At 40.0% G+C, this 20,639-nt stretch overlaps 1 protein-coding gene across 2 annotated transcripts in view; it reads left to right on the forward strand.

Annotated features, from left to right (window-relative positions):
• Nucleotides 1-20,639, forward strand: part of CSNK2A2 (casein kinase 2 alpha 2) — a 77,167-nt gene that overhangs the window by 52,706 nt on the left and 3,822 nt on the right. For both annotated transcript variants that reach the window (XM_029204769.1, XM_029204761.1), the window contains exons 5-11: nt 7,828-7,887; nt 12,940-13,023; nt 13,835-13,945; nt 14,773-14,874; nt 15,750-15,850; nt 16,682-16,830; nt 18,263-18,356. In XM_029204769.1, coding sequence (XP_029060602.1) covers nt 7,870-7,887; nt 12,940-13,023; nt 13,835-13,945; nt 14,773-14,874; nt 15,750-15,850; nt 16,682-16,830; nt 18,263-18,339 — 642 coding nt within the window. In that variant the 5' untranslated portion in view covers nt 7,828-7,869 and the 3' untranslated portion in view covers nt 18,340-18,356. The remainder of the gene's footprint in view (nt 1-7,827; nt 7,888-12,939; nt 13,024-13,834; nt 13,946-14,772; nt 14,875-15,749; nt 15,851-16,681; nt 16,831-18,262; nt 18,357-20,639) is intronic.

Genomic DNA, 20,639 nt, shown 5'->3' on the forward strand with positions numbered 1-20,639 from the left:
GGGCTACTCTTCATTGCGGCGCACGGGCTTCTCATTGCAGTGGCTTCTCTTGTTGCGGAGCACGGGCTCTAGGTGCACAGGCTTCAGTAGTTGTGGCACGTGGGCTCAGTATTTGTGGCTCGCAGGCTCTAGAGTGCAGGCTCAGTAGTTGTGGCGCATGGGCTTAGTTGCTTCGCAGCATGTGAGATCTTCCTGGACCAGGGCTGGAACCCGTGTCCCCTGTGTTAGCAGGCGGATTCTTAACCACTGCACCACCAGGGAAGTCCCTCACTTCAGTATTTTTGTGTTTTTTAAATTGACAGCTGTTCTGTTGATTTAATAACATACAGAGGATCAGTTTTTAATTCCTAGAGAAATCTTACTTCTTACAAAGAGGATGTTTTGGTGGCATATATTCTCTAGGAGCTTCCTTTAAAAGGGTCATGGGAAATTGATGTTTTTTGAGGCTTGCATATCTGAAAACATCTTTATTTTATCCTCCCAATTAATACATTTGCCGTGATATAGAATTCTAGGTTGTAATTAATAATTTCCTCAGAATTTTGAAGAGATTGTTACCACTATTACCACTGAAGCCATTCTGGTTTCATCTTATATGTAATCTGGGTTTTTTGTTTTCTTTCTTCTGAAAGCTTTTAGTATTTTCTCTTTATTCTCAGTCTCTGAAATTTCACAGTGATGTGCTTTCATACAGGTTGCTTTCATCCTTTGTTCTGGGGACTTACTGGGCTTTTTCAGTATAGAAACGCATGTCCTTCCATTTTGAAAAAATATTTTTAATGTTCTTTTATTTTTTTCCCTTTCTTCCTTGTTCTCACTTTCTAGAACTCATTCGAATGTTAGACTTCATATATTGGCGTTCTATTTTCTTCTCTGAATTTTAAAAATAGTATCCTGTTCTTTTATGTTTTATGTAATATCTTCTATGTTCTCACTGAGAATATGTGGGGTTTTTTTCCCATTATGTTGTCTTCTTCATGTCTTTTTCTGTTTTCCTTCCAAATTCCTTTTTGGGGGGTGTTTTTGGGTTTTGTCTCTGTTACAGTTGTCTGAAATGTCACAGTTTTTGAATGTCTGCTCCCTCTGTAGAGTAATGAAATTACTGATTACTGATTGTCAGCTCCTGTCTCAAGAGTGCAAGCCTGGCTGCCGGCATCCCTAGTAGCCTCAAGTTGAGGAGAGCTGTAGGGAGTGCCATGTAGACTTTCACTTAATTCCCCCTTTTCAGTGTCGTGTTTTTAAACTCATTTTCCTGTCTTCAGCTCAATCTCTTTGCCCTTTTTCAGTGATACCTGGGGTCACCAATTCCTGAGCCTTTCTGTAGTTTTTCATTGTGAAGTGTTTGCTACTGGGCCCCCTCCGCTGGCAGAATGTTGGGAGAATTCTCAGCTTTTTTGGTCTGCTAAGTCAACTGGACATCTGTTTTATAGCTTCAAAGTTTGTTGTCTCTTCCATTCTCTTAGCATTGTGAGTAAATCCCCCCGTTCCTCTTACGGTTTTTGTTTTTGTTTTTTTAATATTTATTTATTTGGCTGCGTCGGGTCTTAGTTGTGGCGTGCGGGATCTTTCGTTGCAGCGCCTGGGCTTCTCTCTAGTTGTGGCGCACGGGCTCAGTAGTTGCGGCACGTGGGCTTAGTTGCCCTTGGCATGTGGGATCTTAGTTCCCCAACCAGAGATCAAACCTGCCTCCCCTGCATTGGAAGGCAGATTCTTAACCACTGGACCAACAGGGAAGTCCATCTTACAGTTATTTTAGAGGAGCTTTGGGAAGAAACAGGTAGGATGGGTTGGTTCTGCCATGTTATTAAACTGTAGGTCCCCTTTGAATGTTCAAACGATGCCATTTTAGTTAACTTAAAATATCTTAAATATCAGGTAGTAGATGTGTGTTTTGGAAGAGCAAATCATAACAGGAAAATTACTATTTTTTCCAGATAGTATGACAGGCCATAAGTGGGGAAATCAGTTGATTTAGTGTCCAGTGTCCTTCAGGCTATTTTGTCCTGTGTCCATCTTACTAGGAAAAGATGTTTTTATGTATTTTTTAAATTTTACTGCTAAGTGTATTAATAACTGGTTTTAAGGTATCATCCAGAGAAGGTTTGTCCTTGGTTTAAATATCAGGGGTGAATCAACAGTGACACAGCCTGTTCTTTTCAGTATTTTTTATTGATACAATTGATAATAAATTTTGATCTATAATTTCTTTTTATTGTAGAGTCTTTCTGATTTTGGTATCAAGGTTATACTAACTTCATAACATAAGTTAGATAGCTTTTCCTTTCTATTCTCTGAAAGTTTATATAAAATAGGGATGACCTAGGCAGTAGGTATCTTCTGAGGTGGGGAAGGGAGACTTTGAACTACACTTTCCTTTTTAAAACATACTGTTGGTTAAAGTTTTATCCTGGTTTTCTATCTCTTCCTGAGTCTATTTGGATAATTATTTCTAAAGTTGTCTACTTTAAATTATATTCACATAAAGCTGTTAATAGAATTCTCTTAGGACTTAAAAACTTAATATGTCTGTAATTATGCTTTCCTTTACATTTGTAATATTATTTGTACCCTTACTCTCTTTTCTCTCTTTTTTTTTCTTAAATCAGTGTTGCTAGAGATCTCTTAATTAATGCTTTCAAAGAATTGCCTTTTGGTTTTGTGCTCAGAGAGTTTATGTTAGGTTTTCTATTTCATTCTGTTTCTGCTCCTGTCTTAATTATTTTGTTCCAACTTTTTTTCTTTATTCCTTAATTATTTTCTTTCTTGGGTTTTCACTGTTTTTTCCTGTTAACTTCTTGAGTTGAAGTCAGCTCATTTGATTTGTTTCTGTCTTTCTTAATTGGTAGTAAGTGTGCTTTAAGTCTGTACAACCCCAAGCACCATTGTAGCCACATTCCATGGTTATGTAACTCACTTCTGTATAGTTTTCAAATTACAAGTACAGATTCCAAACTTGTGGATTTGGGTTTTTCTCCCCAAATCTTTTACTTTGAAAAATTTTAAATCTACTGAAAATTGGAAAGAGTAGCACAGTTAATACCCTTACATTACCTAGATTTACTAGCTGTTATTATTTTGCCACATTTGTAGTTATTTCTCACCTCTTCCTCACCCTCCCCTCTTTGTCTTTCTTTTTGTTGAAGTCATCTTAAAGTAAGTTGTAGTCATCATGATACTTCACTTTTAAATATGCCATCACTGGAACTAGGTGACATTTTCCTGTATAACCACAATACTGTTAGTACACTTAAGAAATTTAATATTTATATTATGATGCCATCTAATATATAGTATAGAGTTTATATTCAAAAGTTTCCCAATAATTATTGTCCTGGGAATGTCCATTCAGGATCCACTTGGTATTTTTTTGTTTATTTTTTTTTTAATGATGCTTTTAGTTGGTTCCTAATTTGATTGCACTGTGTCCAGAAAACATGATCTGTATAATGTTGATTATTTGGAATTTGTTGATGGTTGCTTTGTGGCTTTGGTACACAGTCATTTTTTTATATCAAGCTTGTTAATTTAAATCTTGTTCAGATCTTCTGTGGCCTTGATAATTTTTTCCCTTGATATTTTATTTTGTGGTAGTGGTACTGGTTTGGTCAGTTTCTCCTTAAAATCATCAGTTATGCTTCATATATGTCAAAGTGATAATAAAAGATACATGGTGATACTTAGAACAAAAGACAAAATTTGAAAGCAAATGAATAGGAAAAGCCAGTTTCTAAAAGTTGGAATGAATAGTTACAGAAGACTCCCAAACTCAGAATTGTCTCAAGGAAGCTAAGGTACTGTTTTAAGGTAGAAAGAGTTTTTGTTGAGACATGCTTCTCAGTTTTCTATGCCTTTGGAAAAGTATCAATAAAAATAAGTATATATTTTAAGTAAAATGTATATAATTTGGGCATTTAAAAAATGTTTAAGACATCCCAAATGGGCTCCATCTTGAGAAGATGGTAGACCCATATTATTCTGTAGAAAATTTTATATCTTTCACATAGAATTAGGCCTTGACTACCTGATTATCTTGAGGCCTTGTTAATGCTGTTAGGGTCTGATGTGGAGATGGTGCATTCACAGACTAAATAAAGTTTCCTTAATTGGGGGAACAAAATTTACTTTTATTATAGATCACTGACATTATTTTGTCATTTCTTTGTAAGACATTTTCGGGTGATTTGTAGTAACTTTGATGTTCTTGATTAATGATTTTTTCTGCTTCCATAAGTTTCTAAAAACGTTGCCCTTTGTTTCATTCTGGATCTTGGGGTTATGTGTGAACAGTGCTAAAATGGGTGCCTCCTGCATTCAGCACCTTTCACTTTTACTTTATTTCGCACTCCCCCCACTTTTTCTTCTCCTTTTACGTGGGGACCACTGGTTTCTGGACGTAGACCGAGCTGTGTATGGCAGGGAATATGCAAGCTGTGTGTGCAGCGTGAGAGTTTGCTGTACTGGTGATTCCCACATCTGGCTGAGAACCTTCTTGAAGTGAGAAGTCCTCCTGAATGACAGTCGTTAGGGATGGGGCCTTGGAATCTAGCTGCACCACGACTGGAGCCTGAAGAACTGTGTGTAGATAGCGTGAGTGAGGCCCACTTGTGGCCATTCCTTTCTGGATGTTGATTTTAGACCAAGAAGGCACTGATTCTCTTGGTCAAATTGCATTTTTCCCATTCTTCTTCTCAGACCTTCTGAGGTTAATTAAAAGTCCCAGGAGATTTCTACCTTGGGCCCTTGGAATAGTCCTGGAGTATAACTGATTTCTAGGGAAATGCCAGTGTGTTTGAGGCTTTGGAACCAAACTAGGATTGGTGAATAGTTTCTTTCTCAGCACCTTTGTGATCTTCCGGGAAGTATAGGCTTGTTTTGTTTTTGGTAAGTCAATTACTTTATGAAAATGTAAATAAAACTAACTTCCTGACAACATTTTGCAGTTGGTTGGTTAAGGATGTTCTCCACGTAGCTAAGAAAAATGGAGGAGAAGTGTGCTTCTTGTGAAATTTCCCTTCCTAATTTGTCATGGAATCTTAGTACTTCTGTTTCTTGAAGACAGTTTTAATTTTGTCCCATTGACTAGTGAGCATCGTCAAAGACATTTATTGACTGCCTTCTGTGTACAAGCACAGAATTGCCACACGTGGTGTGGGCTATATAAAACATGTTATTCTGCTGTGCAAGGACAGAGTTGCTGTCCACAGACAGAGTTGTACGGTGGACCCTTGACATGCCTGAGGGAGGGAAAGTTCAGAGATCTTTAATCACCAAATGAGTGACTGCCAGCAGCTGTGGCATCCGTTCCTCCCCAGCATGCATATGCCTCGATACGCAGGGGCGGTGGCGTGGGGCTCTTGGCGTGTGGGCAAGGTGAAGAAGCCTCTTGTTGTTCACAGCAGAGTGAGAAAGTATCCTGAGAACTTCGGGTCACTGCCAGTACCCGAGTGCAGAACATTAACTCTAGGCACGCTGCTACTGTAGGTGTCCTGTGAGCGCCCCAGAGAACAGTGAATAGCCTGGGGGTTCGGAGAAGGAAGAGACCACTGTGGGTTCTGTGGCACCCGGATGGGATGGTTATGACTTTACCAGCTTAAGGGGGAGGGGCAGGCATTCTAGATATGGGGGAGGGAAGAACAGAGGTGGCAAAGACAGGTTTCTTTGGTCAGAGTGGGGAACTCCTGGGGGCTGCAGTGGAGAAACAGATACAAAAGTTGGAGGAAGGTACTCCCTGGACTCTGGTGAGTCCTAAATTTCAGGCCCGGGTGGTAAAATGTTACAGGTGTAGTTTGGTCTCCTCCTTCCCAGAGCTCCTGAAAACCGAAAGTGAATATCAGCCTGTCACTCAAGACTTTGTAATGTATTAGGCCTAAACCCTATAGTCAGCTAGTGTTTTTTGTGTTACATAAAATTGATATTGGTTACAGTAGCTAGAAATACTGTGTTGGCAGCCCAAGGACATTTGTTTTTATCCCTTAATACTCGCATGGATGCTTGGGATAGATACCACATGGTATGAGAGGAAAGCCTTCCATGGATAAAGGTCCAAATAATAAAATAGCCCATGTTTGTTTTCTGGAAATAGAATATTCTAGCCCTCTGAGGGTTATTAGAAAATGCCCTTTTCACTTTCATTGTCTGTTTATTGACTTGAGGTTCAACTTGGCACAGTCTCTGGGAGTGATCTCCTTAACTCTCAGAGGAAGAGCTGATTTGGCACCCGAAGAGATGTTATCTTCAGCCTGTGTCTGTACATACAGACTGTCAGTGTGCTGCTGAGAAGCCTTTCTTGCTATGCAGAGCTGGGGGAGAACAAAACACTTCGGTGTTTAGCTGTTATGCAGTTGAGTCTCTCGGGAGCAGAAGTGGTGGCACGTTCATGCCATTGGGCCTAAATGCAATTCAGTCCCAAGCAGGGTCAGCCTTCAGTAGTGGAGCAGCTCCAAGCCACCACCAGCATACTGGAAAGTATGTGTTCATTTTCTACAGTGCCATGAGTGAAATCAGACACTCCTACTAAGCTGGAGGGAGAATTACTCTTACTTAAAAGGGGAAATTTGAGAAAGAGGCTAAGTCCTGGTGTTCGAAAATGTTGGATTCGATTCTTGGTAAATCTGTTGTTTTTCATAAAAAAATTTTTTTGAACAGGTAGTATGTTTACATGGATCTAAAATATAAAGTGGTACACAGTGAAAAGTCGTTCTTGCAGATACAAATATGCATGTGTAGTGTTAGTTTCCCCTCCTTTTTTACACAAACGCATTGTATACGCTGCTCTGTGCTCCTTGGAGAGATTCCCTACATGGCTTGAGTCTTCCAGTAAAGAGAGAAGCAAAATAGGTTTAATAAAGGTGTACTGATTAATTTTACGGAAGGTGCTGCTTGGACTGATGGGGAAAGAGATTTACTTGGAATTGATTGTCTAAAATAATAATATAGTTTCTGATGGGGGTTTGTGACGATTTAAATGAACCTGGATGCGTAAATTCTACTCCGTCTCTTAGAAATTGAAATTAAACAAACAGACAAAACTCCCAGTGAGTGGGTCTTTGGATTACCAATTACGAAAACTTACACTGGTATGTCATTTAGGCCTGGAATCATTTTCAGAACTGGTATCCATCCATCCATCCCTCCCTCCCTTTTTTCCTTCCTTCCTTCCTTTTTTTTAAACATCTCACTCCACCACTCCTTTTTTTCCCCCCTAAACATTTTACGTCTTTAGCTCCCATCAGTTTTTGCCTATGAAGTGTTCTTTTTTCCAGCCTGGAAATGGTTTTGAGGGAGTGGAGGTTATAGATTTTTTTTAAAGTCTCTTGCCATCTCCAAATGCTATAGCAGTTCGTTTTCCTTGCGTTTCATGAACAGACTATCTTGCCGTCATTTTACCATGTGGGCTGATGAAGTTTTTCAGATTCTGCTATCTGCTCGGAACTTGGTTCTCTAAAGTAAACGGTGGTGCTGCAGTGGGGACAGTTTGTTTGAAGTTCAGTAAGAATATGAGGACAGTTGGACAACTTGGACTTCATAATAATGTAATTGTGGGTGTTGATATCATGGAGCATTACACAGGTTTTTTAAAGATCCAAGTTGGTGTAAATGGTTTTTTTTTCTTCTCCCCTTGGAATTCCTTTCGTTTTTTCTTCTGAAAACCAAAGTGCTAGACCCTTGTCTTTAGTCTTTGTCCTCATTTGTTCCAGATCAGGTAGTAAAAAGTGGTGGGATTCTTCAGTGACTTAAGCACTAAGTTTACAGAGAATAATGACCAACTTTGGATAACAAGATGCAATAAGACTAAATTAACTTAATGTTTTCTGAAATCTGTTTCAGCAACTCTACCAGATCCTGACAGACTTTGATATCCGGTTTTATATGTATGAACTACTTAAAGTAAGTGACATAAACTGTGAAATTTTTCAGGATTATTCATTAAAGAAGTTTTCAAGAGGACACAGAGACCTCAAGAATATTTCTTGATACCCAGAGAATTTAGTGGTGTTTTTTGGTTTGGGATGGGGGGTTAACTTACAATGAGGCTTCCATTGTGGACTCTTTACATAGAAACTTCAGTGGAACTGAGAAAAATGATTAAGTTAGTGGTACTGGGGACATTATACCAGAGGTTAGAACATAACTCTTGTTGGTCCTTGGTTTTTTGTTTACTCTTTTCCATTTTGTTTTGTTTTTGCTGCTTAATTAATACTTACTACTAGTTTTCATTACATAACAAATTACCCCAAACTTAGTGACTTTTTAAAAATGATTTATTATTTCCCATAATTCAGTGAGTTGGCTGAGTGAGTCTTTTGGTCTGGGTCAACTTGACTAGGGCAAGATGGTCCAGGATGGCCTCATTCACGTATCTGGGATGGCAGCTGGAATAGCTGAGGTCTCATTCTCCAGAAGGATGGTCTGGGCTGCTTCCCATGGTGGTCTCATCAGGTCCTAAGAGCAAGAGAGGGCAAACCGCGATATATGTAAGCACTTTTCAAGCCTCTGCTTGTGTCACGTTTGCTAATGCCCTGTTGGCCAAAGCAAGTCATGTGGCCAAACCTAAAATCAAAGGGTGGAGAAGCAAACTCCACTTTTCATGGGCAGAGCATTGAAGTCACATCGTGGAAGGACATGCATACAGGGATGGTGGGCATTTTACGGCATTTTACATCCTTTTCTTGCCATTTCTCATAGTCCCCTTCTTGTATGAGATAACCCCCCCGTTTAGCCCCGGCTTGTTAACCTTAACATGCAAGAAGAGGTGATGGGTGGACCTTCTAGGAGACTGAAATTTTCAAGTGTTATTGATTGACAGAGGAATGATCTTTTTTAATTTGGTTAGGTAAACGCTTAAGTAAAGAATTCTAAAAAGGTTTGTAAAATGGAATACAGTGTTTTTTTAGGGTCATGGATCACTAAGAATCTAATGAAAGCTATGAACCCCACCCCGCCCCCCGCGCCACCAATGCATGTAAAAATATACATCATTACATAAAGTTATAGGGTGGAATGGATGGGTCTCAATTTAAGAACCTCTAAAAGAATATAGAGGTGTCTAAGGTATTGGTATTATTGAAGAAAATTGTCAAGATGGAGTTTTGATGGGATTATGAACAGCTGCTCGAAGAAAATACAAGTTAAATCAAGGCTTAGGCTTTAAGGAATGGGAATTTGAAGGACTAGCTTTATGTGAAGTGAATGTGTTTTCTTACAAGCACTTACACAACCTAATCATTCGAGCCAAGGTGGTGGATTCACTCCTATGGCGAATGAGTCTTTGTCATTAAGATCAGAAAGATGAAGAAAGTTGAGCTTGGTTTATCACACCTTTCTACCTTTCTTCATATCCCCTCCGGGCTAGAATGGAAGGCCTTGGTGGGCAGAGGTTTGCAGTGCTGTGAACTGTCAGGCTAGTCTGTTTCCTAGGGCTTCTCAGAAAATCCCAGGCATTCACTCCGTGAGAGCAGCAATCCAAATCTCACAGTTGGTTATTTTTTTTAAGTAAGGTATTAAGATTTTGTGGTTAACTAGCACACCAAAGGTAAGATATATAACCTAGTGCAGTTGTCCTTAGATCAGGTAACAGCATAGCAGTGATACAGGCTGGTCGTTCCGACGGCAGTGTCTGATGTCCTCTCTGCCTTCTGGGGGTAGCAGCTATGCGGTGGGTCATACTTTGTGCTAATGAGGCAGAGCCCCAGATGAAACTTAAAAAACCTCTTTCATGCTTAATGGTCAGAAACGATCAGATTTTTAAATTGAAATAATTCCCCCAAGGAATTTAAAAGCAGTTAATAACTCCACAGGGAATCTGACTAGTGGCAAAAGAATTTATTCCCTTACTGTATTTGTTCAGCCTCTGCTTTCATCAGGTATTTTTCACACCTCAGGTACTGTGGTCCTAATTAGTTTATTCCTTTGGACAAAGACCAGGCAAAATAACAGAATCAACACTTGCTAAATTTTCTCATAGAAAAGAAAAGAAAAAAAAAAACGGGGATGGGAGAGAGGAAATGTAGGTGAAATGTAGAAAATGCAGAAGGAACTAGGCTGAGGGCTGCAGAGTGATTGCTCAGTGACTCGCTGAGGCTTCCCACCAGGTCTGAGCTCCTGATTCAGATTTAGGGAGGTGTGTCCTCAGGAGCCGTGGTTCTCTACAGCACTGCCACAGAGCCACTGGAATCTTGTTACAACTGTTGGTATAAAATAAGACAAAGAGAAAAATTAAATTGAAGTAGAACCTACATAGATGAAATGAATAAATCCTAAGGGTATAGTTTTTTGATTTTACTTAAGTGTGAAACCTTCACCCACATTGACACAGAACTATGCTATCCAGTACAGTAGCTACTGCCCGGAGGTAGCTATTTAAATTAAGTAAAATAAAAAAATTCAGTTCCTTAGTCACACTAGTCACATTTCAAGCATTCAATGGCCTCATGTGGCTGGTGGCTACCATATAGTGCAAAAATAGACTGTTTCTCTCCTTGCATAGATTATAGTCTCATCTCTACCACCATAGTTTAGTTTTCCCTCCTTTTTTTTTTTTTTTAACATCTTTATTGGGGTATAATTGCTTTACAATGGTGTGTTAGTTTCTGCTTTATAACAAAGTGAATCAGTTATACATATACATATGTTCCCATATCTCTTAGTTTTCCCTGTTCTTGACCTTCATATGAAAAGCATTGTACACTGTATACTCTTTTGTGTCTGGGGAAAGCAAAATTTGCTTATTCTTGGATTGTTGGTTCTATGGATCATTCTCTGGATTATATATTCCCTCCCACTTAAAGATGCCTGGTACAGTGCCCTTGCTAGTCTAGTCCAGTGATTTTCCACCAGGTTAACTTTGTCCCTCAGGGGACATTTGGCAATGTCTGGAACCATTTTTGGTTGTCACAGTTGGAGGGACACTACTGGCATCTCATGGGTGGAGGCTGGGGATTCTGCTAAACATCCTACAATACACAGAACCGCTCCCCACAACAAAGAATTATCTGGTCCCAGATGTCAACAGTGCTGACGTCGAGAAACCCTAATCTTGTCCCATGGAAAACTCCACCTTGCAAGAGCTCTCAGTGTCAAGCACATAGTAGGTACCATATGATTATGGGTTGCTATCATTATTCAAAGAGTATATTATGGGCCTCATGTAGGCTTCAAGTGCTTTTTAAGACAAGCCAAAGGGCCCAACATTGAAATTTATGAAAATAGTTACTGTGTTAGAAAAGGGAGATTTAGGAGCAAAGTTTTATATTGTTTAAAACAAAAAACAAACTTAACCCAAATAAGAAATGGGTGAAAGATCTGAATCAACATTTGTCCAAAGAAGATATGAGATAGCCCAAAAGTATATGAAGAGATATGCAACTTGATCACTCATTAGGGAAATACAAATCAAAACCACAATGATATTCCTCATCAAACCCACTAGAACAGCTGTAATCAGAAAGATAATAACAAGTGTTAGCAAGAATGTAGAGAAACTGGAACCCTCTCATATGGTGCTGATGGGAATGTAAAATGGTGCAGCCACTTTGGAAAACAATTAGGCAGATTCTTTAAAAGTTTAATGTAAACGTACATACAACCTAGCACTTCACCCGTAGGAATCTACCCAAGAGAGATGAAAATGTGTGTCCTCTTAAAGACTTGTACATGAATGTTCATAAGTAGCATTAGTCACAATAGCCAAAAAGTTAAAACAAACCAAATGTCTATCAACTAGTATACTTATACAATGGAATACTACTCAGCAATGAAAAAAAGCAACATGGATGAATCTTAGAAACAGTATGCTGCGCAAAAGAAGATAAAGTACTGTGTATTGTATTATTTGATGACTGTCCAGAAGAGGCAAATCTGTAGCAACAGGTGGTAGTAGAGCAGTGGTTGGGAGGAGAGGGGAAGGAAGGAAGGAGGTAGGAGGTAGATGGGATTGGGGGTTGACTGCAGGCAGGCTTAAGGGAAATTCTTGGGATGATGAAAAACTTCTAAAAATGAATTGTGGTAATGGTGGCACAGCTTGAGGAATTTACTAAAAAATCATTGACTTGTAGAGTCATAACATAATTCTTAAAGACCAACTGGCTCAGGGATTATTTTTAAGGAAAATACTAATATTAGAATATATGTTAATCTAGAAAACCCACATGGGACACTTATCTAAAAGACAAGTCATATTGCAGATATGCAGATATATTTGGATATTGCAGATATTGCATATTGCAATATTGCAATTTTGCATATTGCAGATATATTTGGATGTCATTCTTCATGTCCACATGTACTCTTTTCATGTCGTTGAACTCAGAAGTGACTCCAGTGTGGTTCCTAGATCTGGTTTTAAACTCATCAAATTAGACCAACAGATTAATGTATGATTTCTAAATCGAGGTGGCTGATTTATTGCTACCAGCTACAAGTAGGAGAGGAGCACCTAAAGAAGTATATCATTTCCCCTTTTTAAGAAACCCTCATCATAGCCCTTGGTGTCCTCTCCACAGCCCCCTTTCTACCAGCTGCCAGCATAGTGTGCTCAGAGAGCAAGGGGTGCCTTCTGAAGCATGTTTTTTCTCTTTTGTTACAGACAGTAAGGCTGCCCCTTGAGAGGCTGTATTCAGATCAGGCTGTCACAAACAAATAAGAATAAGCTTGCAGATGCAGAAAATCAGATCTCTTGCAGTAATACAATATGCCAGTTCTTAAAATGTTAACAATTCTCAATTTAACATTTTCAAAGATGATATTAAAGGCAAGAATTTCACATCTATGGTAGCACTTACAGAAGGGCATTTATAAATATGATGTCCATACCTATGAAGCTTACAAATTTGACAATGCTCAATAAAAGCTTTCAGAATCAAAGAAAATAAAAAGAATATGCTTGCATTGGGGGGTGGTAGAGGGTTTGCTTACTTTTCTCTGTGCTTTCTTATCTAATAGGCTCTGGATTACTGCCACAGCAAGGGAATCATGCACAGGGATGTGAAACCTCACAATGTCATGATAGATCACCAACAGAAAAAGGTACCATTACAGCCAGGCAGTGAAAAGCCTTTCATTGGAAGGCTTAGAGCCAATCAAAACTCTGGCCAGTACCTAGGTAGTTTCTGAAGACCCATGCTGTTTTCTTTGGCAGACTTGTGATATTGTTATTTCTCTAGTCTCCAGTGTTGGTTTCTACTTCACATAAGCATAGTACACAAGAAGAGTAGACAGCTGACCCTGACTGTAGTCACTTGTTTACTTTGGTCATGATTTTCTGGAGGGCCTCAAGACAGAGACTACAGCTGGTGATTTTTACTTCCTTTCTTAATGACCCTCAGACCAACCTGCCTGGCCTTAAAAAGTATACTTGGGTCCCTCCTATTTTCTATTCTCAGTTCTGATTGTCCCTGACTGGTGAGTAAATGAATCAGCTAGTGTTAGATTAATGAAAAGCTAGAGCAATGCTTCAATCCTGGAGTGGGGCACATGTCCCCAACCTTTTCTGTTAATGACTAGAGCTTATAATGAAAGCTATCAGTAATGAGGGGGTATGTTAACACATGCAGCTGGTATGGAGGCAGAAGACAAGCTTAAGCTTTATTGATCTAGAGAGAATGATAAGCCAGGATAATTTAAATTTTAAAAAAGAAAAAGCAAATAAGATTCCAAGTGCTCTGCTCTAGAAATGATCTCTTAGCAGTTGCTGAAAAGTGTATCTTTTTAGCCAGTGCACTTGCTAACATTTTTTATGTGGCCAAATAATTGTTATCTAATTAGATGTGGCCTTGTTGGAAGACACAGGCATCTGGAGACACTCCTTTCACATGTTTTATTTCTGTCGTATTTATAGCTGCGACTGATAGACTGGGGTCTGGCGGAATTTTATCATCCCGCCCAGGAGTACAATGTCCGCGTAGCCTCCAGGTACTTCAAGGGACCAGAGCTCCTTGTGGACTATCAGGTAAAATGTTAGTGAAGCACCTCTGGGTTCTTTTTACCTTTGCTAGGGCTTTTCTTGGCTTTTTCTTTTTCCTGGTTTTTATTTAGTCAATTTGGATACATCTAAAAGCCAGTCTTGGATACAAAAGGTATGTATCCAGGATCATTGTAGATGATCTTGGTTCCCGGGGAGACAATTTAGGAAAAAACAGCTACAGAACTGGGCCTACATTCCATCCACGACCTCACTACTTTTGGGGAAAAGGTTTGCCACCTTTTGGGTACCATTCCCAGGAATCTGTCACCTGGCTCAAGAAGTTAGACTTGGGACTTCCCTGGTGGCACAGTGGTTAAGAATTCCCCTACCAATGCAGGAGACAAGGGTTCCATCCCTGGTCCACGAAGATCCCACATGCCGCGAAGCAACTAAGCCCGTGTGCCACAACCACTGAGCCTGCGCTCTAGAGCTCATGAGCCACAACTACTGAGCCCACGTGCCACAACTACTGAAGCCCGCGCACCTAGAGCCTATGCTCCGCAACAAGAGAAGCCACCACAGTGAGAGGCCCACGTATGAAAACGAAGAGTAGCCCCCACTCGCTGCAGCTAGAGAAAGTCCGCACACAGCAACAAAGACCCAATGCAGCCAATAAATAAAATAAAATAAAATCCAGTCTTTATTCTACCCCAAAATGATAATTATGGACTTCTCTCAGCTACTTTTTTTTTTTTGGCTTTGAATTTTAAAATATCTGCAGAGGTCAACTGAAGACTAGAAACCTAGAAACTCGGGTCAGAAAAATGACATTTGTAACACCCTTGACTGACTGGTTGTCTTTATTTCCTCAGATGTATGATTATAGCCTGGATATGTGGAGTTTGGGCTGTATGTTAGCGAGCATGATCTTTCGAAAGGAGCCCTTCTTTCATGGACAGGATAACTATGACCAGGTAAGCAAACATCATCTGGCTCCTATCCATTTGGGGGCAGATGCCAAGAAAATAGCATCTCGATAGGGATGCTGTTGTTGAGCCACTAAATATCATCCAGTATCTGCATGTAAGCTTTTCTTCAGGGTAGAGAGTTTCACAAAATCTTGTCTGTGGTCCCCAAAGATAGAGACAGGTAGTGTGCTGTGTTCTGCCCAACTTCCAAATTGTGTCTATGAGGAAGTCAGGTACCTCCTTGTCTAATAAAACAAGATTCTAGTCATTACGGACTTCACTGGTGGTGCAGTGGTTAAGAATTCGCCTGCCAATACAGGGGACACGGGTTTTAGCCCTGGTCCGGGAAGATCCCACATGCTGTGGAGCAACTAAGCCCATGCGCCACAACTACTGAGCCTGTGCTCTAGAGCCCGAGAGCCACAACTACTGAAGCCCACGTGCCTAGAGCCCGTGCTCCACAACAAGAGAAGCCACCACAATGAGAAGCTCACGCACTGCAATGAAGAGTAGCCCCCGCTCGCCGCATCTAGAGAAAGCCCGAGCACAGCGACAAAGACCCAACGCAGCCAAAAATAAATAATAAATAAATAAATAAATAAATTTTTTTAAAAAGAAAGATTCTAATCATTAGGTTTTATGTTCCCATAATCATTAGCCTCTAGAATATTATTGTCATAAGTTGTGTTATCATTTTAAAGGCATTTTGGAAATTTGCATTCATGTGAACTTCATATCTGTGAGTCTGCTGCCTGTCCGCCCCGGGCTCAGATCTGTATCTGTTCCCTGGAAATTTAGTGATGTGGAAGTCTCCTAATTCTTTGGTCCAGCATCCCCGCGGGCTGTGCTCAGTAATTTGGTCAGTTTGTTTTGTGTTTCAGCTTGTTCGCATTGCCAAGGTTCTGGGTACAGATGAGCTGTATGGGTATCTGAAGAAGTATCACATAGACCTAGATCCACACTTCAACGATATCCTGGGACAGTAAGTAAGAGAGAGAAGGAAAGAGGGTCTTAATTTACCCAATTCAGAAGTGAAAAGGTTAGCTGAAATCACTTTCTAAAGCTCTTTCTCCTTTCTAATTATATCAAAATTGAAATATTCTTTTTTTTCCCCATATATATTTTTTAACTTGAGAAATTTGGGCATTGTTTACATGTGTCTTCTAATCATTTTACTTCTCTAAGAGATAGCCTGTTTATCAATAGAAAATGGAAGACAAAATCATGCTACAGAAAACTTTCTGGAATAGCATATGGCTTATTTTAATGGAAAATCTTAGAAAGCTGTGATTCTCCTTTCAATAAGAGATTTGTAGTTTCTTCTTGTTCTGTGTAATGGATTTTCTGTAAGGGAGCAAATTTTAAAGCATATTTTCAGATGCAGTACAATAGTGTTGAAACGTAGATGTTGTGTTGACAATTTTCAGACAGTAATTTTATGGAACCTCTGTGTTTCTGAAGCTAGCTCTTTAAATATATCTGCTGAACAATAAAGATTACTCAGCTACCTCCGTGCCTCACCCAGAATTGACTAAAAGTCTGGGGCGTAAAAAACTATCTAGAAAGGTTCTACAAAGTTTAAATCAGATGCAGACATTATAATTAATTCTATGTATCAGTCACAGAGCACTGTTTTGTTTGAGGATGCTGTGATCATAACTATGGGGGGGGTGGGACAGGTAACATTAAGAATGAGATTTAATGAGCTTGTAATCAACACAGTGTTCTAAGACTTTGTTGGCTTTAACCCTAATATGTAAGAATTCTTGTTGAATTTAATCTCAGAATACCAATGCTTTCCTTTTCTTCTCAGACATTCACGGAAACGCTGGGAGAATTTTATCCATAGTGAGAACAGACACCTCGTCAGCCCTGAGGCGCTAGATCTTCTGGACAAACTTCTGCGATATGACCATCAACAGAGACTGACTGCCAAAGAGGCCATGGAGCACCCATACTTCTGTGAGTTTCCAGGGACCTGATCTGTCAAAGGAAAATTCTTCTACTCTTTATCTTTGAGGCCAGACAAGAGAATTCTGGGTATTTGGATGAATCATGCTTGGGATTTGGCCTCATTAGTTCGACTCTTGAAACAGCTCTGCAGATCTGTTTCTAGTTGCCCAAAGGTGTTTGCTTGTTTGCTGTAGTTCCCTTGAGTCTGATCTGTATGACCATTGCCCATGACCCTGAGTTGATAGATGACAAGTATCTAAAGTTTTGTTTTCAAATATGTACATTTGTGTGGAAACCTAATCAAAGATTTTTTTTCCCCCTCAAAAAAAAAGTGATTTGTTGAAAGTAGGAAGGTGACCATAGCATATTTTTAAAGAAGGAAATAAGATAAATAAATACAAGGAATTTGAGGAAAGGAAAGCAGGTATGGCAGGACCTCGCTAAAATCCTGTCTGAATTACAGACTTCCTAGGTCTCACTTTAAAGTATGTGTGTATATTCAGTTTATGCGCTTGCTTATCAGTCTGCATGTGTATGGTTCTCCCCACTGATAAAGTATGTCCCAGACTTCCCTCTCATTAAAGGCAGTGTGATGTCATTTAGTGCAGTCACAGAGGAGACTGAGAATGAGGGAGGTTAAGTGATCTGTCTCAATTTTCTGTCTGAAGTGAGATGAGAACTTTCAGCCTATCTCTTGTTTGACCAATATGCTCTTTCCTTCTCCTTTTTTTCCTCTCTGGAGGTTAACTAAATCTTGCCTGAAGAATACATTGCTCTGTGGTCTTGAGCCTGGTAACCCATAAGCATTAGTAGACAGCAGATTTAGAAGGTGTTACCCTTCATTCTTCCAGACCTCAGACAAGTGTAAATGGTTGTCTTTCTGTCACAGAAAGCTATTTTTACACTCTGAGTTTGACTGAATTAAGAACACTGATGTTTATATTATTATATTATGCAAATCATGATCTGTCTACTTTTCTGAATACAAATTATACTTCTATAAAAAAATTTGTACACTCTTGCTTAAAATCGATAGTTCTTCTAGTAGCTCTTTTTATTCACCCTTTCCTCCGAAGTGTTTACTATCTATTGCACATACTTTGAAGAAATGGGAGTTGGAGATGATGTTAGTATTCAAGGAAAAACAACACATAAGAAAATCAGTAGAAATTTTGAACAGTGGGAAATGGGTGTTTCTGTGCCTCTCTTTTCCCTGAGTCTTAGCAGTTGAACTTGTACTCTGAAGAGATATACAAGTTGATTGTGAGAGCATTTCCCCCTGATCATTTCTCAGTGTCTGTAATTTTGGTTGCCCTCCTGACCCTGACTTCCTGGTAGCCTGTGTCTATGTCACTGTGGAAGAAGGTTGGGTCTGTTATGGTGTTCTCCCCTGGCACTGGCCAGCCCTGCCTCTGCTGACTGCCCTCCTGTTTTCTTGCAGACCCCGTGGTGAAGGAGCAGTCCCAGCCTTGTGCAGATAATGCTGTACTTTCCAGTGGTCTCACGGCAGCCCGATGAAGACTGGAAAGCGACGGGTAATGCGGCATTGATGCTTGCCAATAAAACCAACCAACCAAACACAAACCTTGAAGGAAAACTACAGTGTGATAAAAAGAAATTCTAGCCATTCCTTCTAAACGCAAAGAAGAGTAAAGACCTAAAAGTCTGTCAAAAAGAAAGAAACTCCCCAGCACTAGTCTACAGGGAACTGCTGTTTGGCAGCCTGACGATGCACATAGTTGGGTATCTGAGGGGACTTTCCCTTTGGAATGCATGGGAGATGAGAGACTCGGAGTTGTTGTACATTTACCTTTATTTAACAGGAGACCACTGTTGAATTAACCTGTTCAAGTCAACAAGCTCTGAATATCTGACTTCCTATCTATTCCACTGTGGTCTGGGTTTCCTTTGGTGAGATTCAGGCTCAAGTTTTAGCAAAATGTCAGCAGTCTATAGTGACACACCAGCCTCATTCACGAAAAGGAGATACTAAAACAGTGACAGTATTTTTTTTCTAAGCTCTTTTACAAATTCATGTTTTATGTATTTTTTTTTTTTTTAATGACATGAGCTCTCTGGGAAATGTACCTCATCCCTGCAGTTTTCTTCTAAGTGATTCATTTGGGAGCAAACTGCAGTCACTCTCACAGGAGTCCCCTTTGATGTCAGGAGGCATCACTTTAAACCTTCTGATGCCATGGACAGGTCCATCTGTCTCATCAAAAGTTGGATGCTAAGTGCATAACTTGGAGCTCAGTGTAACCTTCGTTGATTTGCCTAACCATAAAATCTTGTTGCTATTTTTTTCATGTAGCTTTTTTTTCCAGCCTCTTAAGGAAAACTTCATTTCCCAGCACATCCCTGTGTGTGCACCTATTTTAACGCACGTCTCTGAAACAAAGACTTTTTGTTCACAACCATAACTAAAGCTGGAAAGTCAGTCTTCAGGGAGGTCAGGGAGGGAGAAAGAAAAGCATCCTTATTAGAATTTATTCAGGAAAGACGGATTGGGTGGGAAAAAAACAAGTACTCCCCTCCCATGCTTTACCCCTTTTTATCCCCATGAGAAACAGTTTCCCTCTGTAATCAGGGTAATCTGCGTTTTTAAGCTCTGATAGGTAATACATGAATGTGTTGGCAGAGAGAAGTCTTTCTCACGTGCAGGGACTGGAGTTGTGTGGGCAGGGCCACCCACCGATAACCCGAGCGACCGGAGAAAGTAGCATACAAGGGACTTGGGGAAAGGAGTGGAGCTGCTGGGGCAAGTATCAAAGCTTGGGATCCATTGTGCTAGCCTTCACGTTAGCAAAGGAAGCTATATTTTGTTTAAGAAAATTTAAAAAAATAGAGCTGATATCACTGGGGACTTGTCATCAACGTGGTTTGCAAGCAGTCCCCTGACCCCAGCTGCAGGGCCGTGCTACAGCTGTGGGGACCTCTCACACTAGGCTGGAGCTCAAGGTGTCTACCACCACGTCACACTTCAGGACTCCTTTATTACTATTTAATAATGCCGTACATTTTTATAAGGTTAGGGTGTTTGAAAACATCTGTTTACATTCCATATCCCAATAAAATCGTATTGGTATTGGTAGCGGGTCCTATCTCTAAATGTAGATTCTATTTTTGTCGTTTGGTCAGTGGGAACTTCAAATAAAACAAGATCCCAAAGCCAGGAAATGCATTCAGTTAAGGTTCTCATACCAATGCTACCTGCCTTCATTGCACATTCTGTATATTAATGTATACATTTGTTCTACCTGAAAATCAAAAACAAGACAGGAGCTCTTGAGTGAACCTATATTGATATGTCAGGCAGCAAAACTCAGTGTTTGGGATTATCAAAAGCCTTCTAATGTGCCCTTCTAGGCAACACCGAACTGTTGGTTATTATTTATCAGGGAGATGTGCCACTGTGTGTCTTTCCTGCCCCACCCATTTCCTCCTTTGTCACCCATTCCCTCCCCCCACCCTTCTTTTTTTTTTTTTTTTTTTAAATTGCCGGTCTGGACCAGGCAGAGGAAGCCTACTGGAGGGTCTTGGTGAAGTAGTAAACCCGTTTCTTTCTCTTGGGTCTCCCCAGAGGCAGTAAAAGCAGCTGGAGAAGAGTCAGGTGACTGACTTCTGTCTCTCCTCTGGTCATGATGTAGTAGGTGCAAACACAGCTCACCTGCCTGTCCTTGGGTTCTGTGACTGCAGCTTGGCAAAGGAGTAATTCTTCCATTTTATGCATACAGTTTACTTTTCCACCACCTATACTTTTTACTTCTCGTCATGCCTTAGACATATAGAATAACTGAGTTTAAAATGCTCCTTTC

The sequence above is a fragment of the Monodon monoceros genome, unplaced genomic scaffold (assembly GCF_005190385.1).
Source record: "Monodon monoceros isolate NGI ecotype Baffin Bay Population unplaced genomic scaffold, NGI_Narwhal_1 Super_Scaffold_10, whole genome shotgun sequence".
In the NCBI taxonomy this organism is placed as follows: Eukaryota; Metazoa; Chordata; class Mammalia; order Artiodactyla; family Monodontidae; genus Monodon; species Monodon monoceros.